At 57.1% G+C, this 10,261-nt stretch overlaps 2 protein-coding genes across 2 annotated transcripts; both read right to left on the reverse strand.

Moving 5' to 3' along the window:
• Positions 1 to 1,929: 1,929 nt before the first annotated feature.
• On the reverse strand, positions 1,930 to 5,412 carry LOC103249535 (myosin light polypeptide 6). Its single transcript, XM_008048162.2, is given in 7 exon segments — positions 1,930 to 2,112; positions 3,171 to 3,248; positions 3,337 to 3,510; positions 4,045 to 4,123; positions 4,125 to 4,189; positions 5,038 to 5,065; positions 5,331 to 5,412. Coding segments are annotated over 7 exon segments (456 nt in total). The 5' UTR covers positions 5,334 to 5,412; the 3' UTR covers positions 1,930 to 2,083.
• A 318-nt stretch (positions 5,413 to 5,730) lies between these two features.
• Positions 5,731 to 9,604, reverse strand: MYL6B (myosin light chain 6B). Its single transcript, XM_008048164.2, has 8 exons — positions 9,501 to 9,604; positions 8,155 to 8,371; positions 7,421 to 7,448; positions 7,064 to 7,207; positions 6,673 to 6,846; positions 6,121 to 6,198; positions 5,914 to 5,981; positions 5,731 to 5,814 (listed from the first exon to the last, which is right to left on the reverse strand). The coding sequence occupies exons 2-7, from the start codon at positions 8,323 to 8,325 to the stop codon at positions 5,953 to 5,955; spliced, it is 624 nt and encodes a 207-aa protein (XP_008046355.1). The 5' UTR covers positions 8,326 to 8,371; positions 9,501 to 9,604; the 3' UTR covers positions 5,731 to 5,814; positions 5,914 to 5,952.
• Between the last annotated feature and the right edge of the window lie 657 nt (positions 9,605 to 10,261).

Below are 10,261 nucleotides of genomic sequence, written 5' to 3' on the forward strand. Positions count from 1 at the left end.
TTAGCCCTTTAAAAGAAAGTAGAGGCCGAGCGTGGTGGCTCACACCTGTAATCCCAGCACTTTGGGAGGCCAAGGCAGGAGGATCACTGGAGCTCAAGAGTTTGAGACCAGCCTGGGCAACATAGCGAGACCTTGTCTCTACAAAAAAAGTCAAATAATTAGCCGGGCATGGTGGCATGGGTCTGTAGTCCCATCTACTTGGAAGGCTGAGGCAGGAGAGCCTGAGCCCAGCAGGTTGAGGCTGTAGTGTGCCATGATCATGCTATTGCACTCCAGCCTGGGCAACAGAGTGAGACCCTGACTCAAAAAATAAAGCAAAAGGAAGTAGAGAGATATTTTAAAAGCCACATTGGAGCTCCCTTCAACCCACTAAAAAAAATAACCAACTTTACATTTTTTGGGGGGTGGCGGATGACAGTTTTAGGAAAAGAGTGAAGGTTCTGGGGAGAGTTCTGGGGATAGATTAGGGTACACAATCCGTCTCCCCAAGCCCCTCGTTAGCAACTTAGTCGGCTCCCTGTGCCCCCACCACCCGTTTATTTGTACTAATCTCTCCTGCTACTTCCTTGTTGCTGTCTAGGCCGCCCAGCTCAGCGGATGATCCCTTTCCCTCTGAATGTCAGTTCTGTTTGTTTTTAAAAGTCACCTGCTTAGTTGATGTCAGTGTACGTGTATTTGGTGGGGAAAAGCTAATTTGGGGGATTCCTGTGGTATGTAATAGGGGAGAAGGGCACAAAGGGCTGTTCTTGGCCTTTTCCTGGCTGCATCAGTGGACTCCAAGGCACGGGAAGAGGGCCATGAGAGGATGGGGAGTTTTAAACCTGAAGTTTTCAAAAAGCACTTAAGCACCTCCTTCTTAGGACTTGGTGGGTCACCCCCTAGCCTCTTCCCTCCCCCAAGACTGTCAGAACTTCAGCTGATAGCTAAGGCTTCCCCGATAAGGACTTGGGTTTCAGCGTGCAGCTGGGCTCTGCTCCTGGATTCTTGCCTCCTCGCCTCCTGTTGGGCTCTCTCCCTCTACATCCTTGACAAGAAGGCAGATGTGATTCCAGGCTCCACACCAGTTCTCCTTGGTCCCTCCCACCAGTCCCTGTGTTCCCCACGTCCTGTGTTTCTCTTCCTCTGCGTCTTAGCACCTTTCTGTTTCAAGTTTTCTGTAAATTTTTTTTTTTTATAAATTAATTTGCTTTCAGTTCCATCTTGTGGATGCCTTCTGTGTTCTCTTGCCGGTGGCTTTCAGGCAGGGGGATTGGGCTGGGAGCAGCTTTCCGGAGCATCTCCTCCTGGAGAGGCGCCTCCCCTCCCTGATCGCCCCCCCACCGGACCCGACCCCCCACCCCACAAGCCTCGGGGCCTGCAGACACTGCCCCCTGCCCTCACCACCAACACAGCTGTTGGGACCTCCCTGGCACAGGAGCAAGCTCCCCCCACCTATCCTAAAGCTTTTAAGATGTGGATGGACATTCTTGCAACATGGAGATTTTGTATCTTTATCCTTGCAGAAGTCAGGGCCTCATTCCTTCCCTTATTAGGGAGGAGGCCGGCCCCTCACCTACTTCTGTTATTATTGGCCCTAGCCCTGCTGAAGCAACAGGCAGGCTCTGGCAGTGCAAATATGGCCTGGCTTCAGCTCATCAGCACTCTCAGGCTTCCCCACAGGCCTTATTCAGACTAAGCTGTGCTTAAGAAGACAGCCTGGTATGGGACGACAGAACAAGGATGGCCAGCCTTAGTCCTGCAGGGATTTGCGGCTTTCCTAGTCCCCCAAGGGGCAGCTTCTGGAACACGGAGAAGTGGGGCCACAATGGCTACTGCAGGCCCTTCCCTACTTTGCTCAACCCCTTCTTCATGACCTTGTTATCTGCCTCAGGGCAGAAATCACCACTTCACAGTCCCCTTCACATGCAAAGGAAGGCAGAACCACACCAGGGCATGGAGAGCAAGTTTATTTGGTGAATGCTGACACAAACGTCATCCGAGAGGCAAGATGGGCAAGGTGCTGTGACCAGAGGGCCTGGGAAGCCTTCAGGCTAGACAAGTCTCACACAGGGAAAGGCACGGGCACTGGGGAGACGGAAGGTTCTCAGCCGTTCAGCACCATGCGGACCAGCTCTGTGGAAGGAAAGGTGGGGTGAGCCAGGGAGCAGGGCGGAGGAGGGTGCGCCAGGGGCCGGGGACTGCGAGACCACGAAGGCAGCGTCAGGTAATGTCCCACAGCAACCAACCTCAGGGTCAGTTTGCAGAAGAGCCACCTTGAGTCTGAACCGTCCTTCCTGCCCCTAGCCCCCCTCCCGCCAGCTGTTAGTCCCAGCCCCCCGGGCAGCAAGAACACAGCAGAGGCAGAGAAGTTCTCAACTACACCTACAGCTACTGTCAGCCGCTGGCGGGAGGAGAGGACAGAGTTTTGGGTTAGGGTACCTCCAAGCTGCCAGCAGAGGGAAGGGGGAAGGACCGTTCAGCTGTAGCAGCAGAAGAGGGGCAGGCGACCCATCCCCCTAGGCCAGCCACCCATGCTCCAGGGCCAGAGGATCACTCTAGAGCAAGATTGGGACACGGGCTGCTGAGCACACCCAGCTCTGGCGCCCGGGCCTTGTGAGCCAATCTCAGAGCCCATCAGAGAGGAGGTACCGTCCCCCCAGGCTCTCTTCCTCTTGGAGGAATCCCTCCCCTCCCTCATCAGCTCCATGCAGAAACATGCCAGGAGGAAGTCAGATGGTAGTAGGGTAAGGGCAGGGGACAGAGAGCACAGGGAAAAAAACACCAGGGAGATCAACTAGGGAAGGAGAGGCTGGGAGGAGCCGTACCCGCCCCACGGCCCGTCACCCCGACAGGATATGCCTCACAAACGCTGCAGGAAGGAAGAGACATTAATGGTGAAGACTAGACACAGACATGGGGTGAAGGGGTCAGGCGGTGGGGAACAGGCTTTCCATTGGTCTCGCTTCCCATTCCTTCCCCACCCTTCCCACAACAGGAGTCCTTTCTTGTCACACACACACACACACACACCCCAACCCCCCCCACCCCTGCCTCCCACTCCTGGGTGGGGCGGGCCCTGCCCTTGCCTCATGGCTCCCTTTGGAGCCCAAGGCCATGGATGGGGAAAGGCCCAAATGCCATTCTTGACCTGCCCAACAACTCCCTCTGAGAGCGCCCCAGCTCACCCTCACCTTCATAGTTGATACAACCATTGCTGTCCTCATGCCCTGCCACCAGCATCTCTACTTCTTCCTCTGTCATCTTCTCACCTGCAGGGGGAAAGCATTTTTGGAATTGGGTGACAAGTGAGATGTCAGGGTGGCCCCCCGGCTCGCAGACAAGGACACAGAACTTTACCCAGAGTGACAAGGACATGCCGGATTTCCGCGCCCATCACAGTGCCGTTCCCTTCCTTGTCAAACACCCGCAGTCCTTCAACATAATCCTCATAGGTGCCCTGGTCCTTGTTCTTGGCCACAGTCTGGAGCATGGGCAGGAAGTGCTCAAAGTCCAGCACCTTCACATTCATCTCTGCCGTCAAGGAGGTGGAAGTGTCAGGCCAGAGAAGTCACACAAGTTCTCAGGACAGGGGTTTACGGGGATCTCAACTCAACAGATGACTCCTGCTCAGAGCAGGAAAATCTGGCCTTTGCTAATCACAAGACTCACTTGCACTTGGGGCTTATGAAGAAGGAAGGGCTGGGCTCGGTGGCTCAGCCTGTAATCCTGCACCTTTGGGAGGCTGAGGTGAATGGATTGCCTGAGCCCGCGGGTTCGAGACCCGCCTGGGCAGGTGAGACCTCATCTCTACAATAGAATAAAAAAATTAGCCGGGCGTGGTAGCGTGCGCTTGTAATTCCGGCTACTCGGAAGGCTGAGGCAGAAGGATCGCTGGAACCCAGCAGGTCGAGGCTGCGGTGGCCGGGAGCGGCCGCTGCACTCCAGTTTGGGCGACAGAGTGAGACTCCAACTCAAAAAAAAAAAAAAAAAAAAAGGAAGGAAGGAAGCTCTTGGCTGAAGGACTGTGGGCCCACTAACACACTGAGTTGTTTTGAGGCCCCTTACCATCACTTTTGGGGTTCCCCAGGACCTTGAGGACCTCAGCGTTGGTGGGGTTCTGGCCCAGGGCCCTCATCACGTCCCCCACACTGGCTGTACAGGATCTTGCCATCCCCTGTTCGGTCAAACAGCTGGAAGGCCTCCTTGAACTCTGAGGATTCAGATGAATGTCAGCGCCAGGGCTGTGGGGGTTAACCCAAACCCTGCCGCAGAGTTTTCCTGCCCATTCAACTTTGATCATGCTGAGGAAACCAGATACCTGTTACACACAAGTCGCTAAAAAGGATCCATTTCTCTTCCTCTCAACTCAGGTGTCCCACATAAAGACGGGGCCATCCTCCCCCTTGAGCAGTGGGGTAACATCCACTTACACACCCCCTGCGCCTGCACCAGGCCTGCCCAACCTCCACACTGCCACTACACAGGGCAGGAATTTGCCACCGCCCAGTCTGGGTCCTGTCCTTATAAGGAAGTGGGAGCAGCAGACTGGAACTAGGGTCATCCCAGTCTGCCACTTCCCACCCCTCCTGTACAAAGAAATTTCCACAGGGTAGAGCTACAAGGCCCTAACCTAGCAAACTGCCCTGCCCCATCTTTACAATTTACGAAGTCATCACTTTTTACAATCTTGACAATTCCAAACTGAGGGAGAGGAACAGTTATCACAGGAGAAAAGGCAGAAGTAGCTGATTAAGGGACAGATGAGCGCAGGCAGCTTAATACGCCCTCTGCAAACACCGCACACAGCAGGGAATAGATGACCAAGTTGTTTCACATACCCACACCATCTAAAACTCGCCCAGTGCTTGGGGCTCAGATCTAGAGTGGAAGGGGAGGGGGGAAGAAAGAGAGAAAAGAAAATGGAGGATCCAGGAGGGAGAAGAGAATCCAGGGGTATTCTCACGGGGTGCCAAAGAGATGACAGGTTAGGATCAGAGGGTAGGTGCTGGGGGGTGTCCCCCTCCCTAAGGATGACCTCGATAGAGATGAGACACCTACCTGCGGTCTGGTCCTCGGTGAAGTCACACTGGTCGGAGAAGAGGGGAGTGGTCAGCGTGTGAACTCCAATTCCCCGAGCTTCTATCCCAGTCCCACAACTCCGAATCACAAATCGTTTCAGCCCGGGGACTCGCCTCCCCGCAGGACAGGGCCCCAGACTTTCCAACCCCACCTTCAACCCTCCAAGCCCTCAAGTTTCCTTCGTCTCCTACCGCTGCCTTCTCCTCGTCCCCACCCTTGGCCTCCCGCCTCTCTCCCCACATCCCGCTCATCTCCCTGGCCCCGGGCCCCACCATCTTGGCCGCTCAGCTCTGCGGGACCTTTTCCTGCAGTAATGGCTCCGACTCCAGGCCCAACCCTACTCTTAGCACGTCCCAATGACGTCACCCCAGCGGGTCCAGCCAATAGGAACGCCGGCCGGAGCTTATGCAGATAACTCGCTGCATTAGTAATTAGGTGGGCGGGACCCGCCGTGGTCTTTTTCTTCCTAGTAGCCCTACCTGGGCTCAGAAACCGCGAGGGGAGGGGAAGGAAGGGGTGGGGCGGGGTGAGGCGAGGTATGGGTGCAACGAATCTGCGCCTCCGAGCCGCAGAAAAATCGGAGGATACCCGGCTCGGGAGAGGAGACAGCCCTCCCTCCTCACCCTCCCCCGCCTCTCAAGAAAAGAGCAGCCCGAGACCAAGGGAGGAACCGTGTCTTTATTTTGAAACCATAGGTGGCCTCCTGGCGGCGGGAACGTGCTTCCGCCCGCGGGGGCCGTGTCCGCCCCCCTGGACCTGTGGGATCAAACGACAGTCGTGAAGCCCTGGCGCGCGCAGCGGGACGGCGAAACGCACGCCCCTGCTTGTCCCAGCGGGCCAGGGAAGGAGACTTGCCTTCAAGGTGGGGCGGGGTGGAGGCCCCAGCTGTAGAGCTCAGACGCTTAGGATGTGCTTCAGGAAGGCTGCAGAGAAGGCAAGAGGCCTTCAGAAGCAGCCTTAGGAGAATCCGTCCGACTGGGGGTAACCCCGGGCGCCCCCGCCCCCCATGGCGCGGTGCCGGACCCCACCCCGCCCCGCCCTTCTGCTCCCCTGGCCCCTCACCCTCGTAGTTGATGCAGCCATTGCTGTCCTCGTGTCCTGCCAGAACAGTCTCCACCTCCTCCTCTGTCATCTTCTCTCCTGAACCCCAGACACGGCGTCTGAGCCCCTGCCTTCCCTCCCTCACGGACCCAGGCCTTGCTCTTTGGGGTGGTACCACCTCCTCTTCTCCCACCCTGGAGACCTCCCATAGCCACAGTCCTCCAGGGACTCCTCTCTGGGTCCTGGAGGCCTCTTGCTTTCCACTTGGCCTTGGTGCTGGTGGAAGTTTTGGCAGAGGAGGAAACTGAATCTTAGAGGATTAAGAGGCCAGTGCCGGATCTCTCAAGACAATCATCTCTTCCAGGGCTCCCACGTCCTCCCCTTTCCTCTGCCCTTTGGGAGGTAATTTAGCATCTGGAGTCCTTCCGGTTCTGCCCCATGGCTCTGACCTTCTCAGTCTTCTGCCCTTGACCTGTAGGACAGTAATCCCCTGCCTGGCTCTGCCTACCTGGCCATCCTTCCTGGCCCACCTCTGCCCCCTCCACTCTAAAGGTGTTCTGGTCCCCAGCTCACCCAGCGTGGTGAGGACGTGTCTGAGCTCTGCCCCCATGACTTTGCCGTTCCCCTCCTTGTCAAACACACGAAGCCCCTCCAGGTAGTCCTCATATGAGCCTTGGTCCCGGTTCTTGGCCACTGCCTGGAGCATGGGCAGGAAAGTCTCGAAGTCCACACGCCGGGTCTTCAGCTCTGGAGATCAGAGGGGTGAGGGAGAGTCACTGTGGTATCCCCTAGGACCCAGCTCAACCCCCACGGCTTTCTCATCCTTTTCCGCATTCAGGATGCTTTTCTACAAGTGTGTTTGACATTTCTTTGAAGTCCTGAGATTCACTCTCAGCATCTGTTGTCATCTAACCAACATCCCCATTAAAACTGAAAACCTGCATTGTGCCAAGGGTCCCCTCACCGTCACTCTTGGGGTTCCCCAGGACCTTGAGCACCTCGGCGTTGGTGGGGTTCTGGCCCAGGGCCCTCATCACATCCCCACACTGGCTGTACAGGATCTTGCCATCCCCTACTCGGTCAAACAGCTCGAAGGCCTCCTTGAACTCTGAGATACAGGAAGAAGTCGGCATTGGCCAGGGGTTCCCATCACCCACAGACAGAAGGGAGGCTCAGAAATGATGTGCCAGAGTTAAGCAGCACGAGGCAGGAAAAGAGAACTCGTATGGAAGATTTCAAGGTGGGGGCTGGGGTTAGGGGAACACAAAGAGGATCTGCTCAGGTTTTGGGACTGGACAGTGGGCTTAGGGGCCTGGCTCACCCTCCAGCTGGTCCTTGTTAAACTCGATCTGTGGAAGAAAAAAAAGCAGGTGGGGAGAGATGACAGGGCTTAGTCAAGCCCTCCCCAGCACTCCTCCCAACCAACTGGCAGCCACTTCTGGGGAGGGGCCCAATGGGACCAGGCTGGGAGCCTAGCCACCTCAGTCCCATTCCCAACTCTGGGCCTTGGGAGAATCCCAAGAGGAGGAATTATAGGGGGGAGGGTTTCCTGGGACCAGGGTTAATCCCATGCCACCTGTTCCCCTCCCTCCACTGCCCTGAGCCCTGCATCCCTCACATAACTGGGGGCTGAACAAAGGCTAAATTTACCCCTGGCCCCCAGCTGTGATTGTCTAACAAGTCTGTCCTCTCCAGCCTCCCCTCCTGGGGTTCAGAGCTGGTCTTCGGAGCTGAACCACCAGCCAGGGGCGGCAGCAGCTCTCTTCCCTTCACCTTGAAACCGTCCTCAGAACCCAGGTGTTCCCATCTCAGAGTCCCCGCCCCCAGCCGGGGGTCAGTGAGTGTGTACGTGTGTACCCACGTTTGTTACAGGTTAGAGGAGAGAACAGCAAAGACAACAGCAGCCATAAACCTGGGTGCTTCCAAATGTGGGACTGAGAGGACCCCCGTCTCAACCAGTGGTCATCAATCTACTTTCTAGATATCCCCTAATCCCCTAGGCGCTCACCCTTGAGCCACCCCCTCCAATTCTATCCTCACTTTCCAGGGACTCACCACCACTTTGGAGAGATCGATGGGGGGCTCCTGGGCTTTCTGGGCGGCTTGCGTGACAGCTGGCTCGGGTTTGGTCTTGGCTGGAGGAGCCCCTGCTGCAGGCTTGGCAGCAGGCTTGGAGATAGAGGGCCCTGCTGGTTTCTTCACAGGAACATCCTTCTTGGGAGGCATGATGTCCGGTGGCCAAAGGACAGTGTGTCGATGGGGGCACCCATCTCTGTTTAAATAGCCAGGGAGTCTGGGATGTCAAGGGGCGGGGGCGGGGGCAGGGAGCCAGTTGGCGGTGGTGAGGGTGAGGTAGAAGAGAGATATGCCCGCCTGCCCTCACTCCCCTGGCTTCCTATGGCTCAGGACTCCTGCCCCAAGGTCTTCTTCCCTCCGTCCACCCCTCCCCAAGGCTGGTGGGAACAATGTTCCCTTTGGGGCAGGGGGAGGAAGCCAGAGACTGCCCAGAATGGGGGAGTTAACCTCCGGGGTGAGGAGAGGATGCTTGCCAGTGAGGCAAAGGAGGGGCTCCCCCAGCTTCACACTGCGTGAGGGCTGAGATAAGTATAAAGTGGGGTCTGGGAGCAGCGAAAGGTGAAAACAACACGGAGCCCATCCACCCAGCCCCTCCGCTCTGACCATGGGTGAGGAGTGGGGGTAGTTAAGCCCACAATCTAACAATCCCCAATACTGGACCCCTCGCCCAGCAGTGGAACTGTGCGTGGTATAAATAATAGTAACAGAAAGCGGAGTGTGACACCCTCCTTTGTCTCCCATGCCCCGTGTTTTAGGGGAACGATCAGGTTCCATGGAAGGAACCTTTTCCACAAGCCCACAGTCATCCAAGTGAAACAAAAGGTAGGGCGCTAGCTGAACCTGCAGGGATCTACCCGTCACACCTGGGGGGAAGGGCGGACTCTGGGAGACAAAGGACCTAAATTCTCTAATCCTATGGCCTCCACGACTACTTAACTCTCAATCAGGGGGAAAATAAAAGCGCTGATCAGGCGTCAGGTCGCAAGCCTTGCTGGGGGCGCTGGGAAAGGGCCCGAGTGGGGGTCCTTTGGGGAGAGAGGGGTTGCTGGCTACATTTGTTCTTGGGAAAAATCAGGAGGGGATTTAGGTAACATTCTGAGGAAGATAGCAGTGACTCCACTTAGGCCCCGGGGATGATGATGGCTCTCCCATTCTCAAAAAAGCCTCTGAATCTCATTTCTGCAAATTGTCCCATTTTGGGAAAATCAAGAATCATTTCACCCGCAGGTCCTACATCCATCTCACACACACACACACACACACACACACACACACACCTCTAAGCATTCTAGGAAAGCAGCCCTCCCCGGCCCCAAAAAACTCACCCTGCGGGGTCCGAGTATGGGGTGGGGGCGGGGCGGGGGCGGGGCGCAGCGAGGCTCCCGGCCCTGAAGGGTTAATTCCGGCGGCCGCCGAGCATGCCGGGAGTCGTAGTCCCCCGCGCGCCCGCGGGCTCACGGGATACGCCGCTCTCCAGCGCGTGCCGACGTGAGACGGAGACTTCCGGCCCGCGGCCAGGGACTTCCGGTCCTCAGCGGCGGTTTAGTGACTAAGTCCGCTTCCAGCGCGCTGTGTGTCCCGGAACTGAAATCAGACAGTGAGCGCTTTACGGTGCTCCCCAGCCCTGAAACCCCGCGGGTGCCTCAAGCTCTCGCTCTTACTTAGCCCTGGTGAGCTCCTCGTCTAGTGGGGGTGGGGATGTTTCCCTGGCTCTCCTGGTGCGAGAACTCGGAACCAGGGGAAAGGTTGAAGCTGCAGCAAGCCGGCAGCGCGGAGGTCAGGTCGCTGGAAGCACTTACTGCCCCGGCGACGGCGGCCGCGGTCTCTTTCGCTTCCTCTCGCGGTTTGGTAGAAAGAGAACACAGGCCGTCGAGTTGCTGTGTGGCTTGGAGCAGGGACTTCCAGAGTTTGTACTTTTCGAGGCGAGCTGGTCTCCGGGTTGAGGCCTCTCCGTCCTGCGGCCGCCCGTGCTCCCTCTTCCCGGGCTTCATGGGTCTCCTTGGAGCGGAGGCCTGGACCCTCCAGCCCTGCCTCCTGAGAGCCCTGTGCCCAGCCTTGGCGTTCACTCACCCCCCCCCCCCCCCCG

Source organism: Carlito syrichta, unplaced genomic scaffold, assembly GCF_000164805.1.
Source record: "Carlito syrichta isolate Samal-C Ts95f unplaced genomic scaffold, Tarsius_syrichta-2.0.1 Scaffold120695, whole genome shotgun sequence".
Classification (NCBI taxonomy): Eukaryota; Metazoa; Chordata; class Mammalia; order Primates; family Tarsiidae; genus Carlito; species Carlito syrichta.

Coding starts and splice junctions, on each gene's coding strand:
- MYL6B (XM_008048164.2), bottom strand. CDS start 8,325: ATGCCTCCCAAGAAGGATGTTCCTGTGAAGAAACCAGCAGGGCCCTCT. Junction 7,449..8,154: donor TCGATCTCTCCAAAGTGGTG/GTGAGTCCCTGG, acceptor TTTCTTCCACAG/ATCGAGTTTAACAAGGACCA. Junction 5,982..6,120: donor TGGCTGCATCAACTACGAGG/GTGAGGGGCCAG, acceptor CCTTCTCTGCAG/CCTTCCTGAAGCACATCCTA.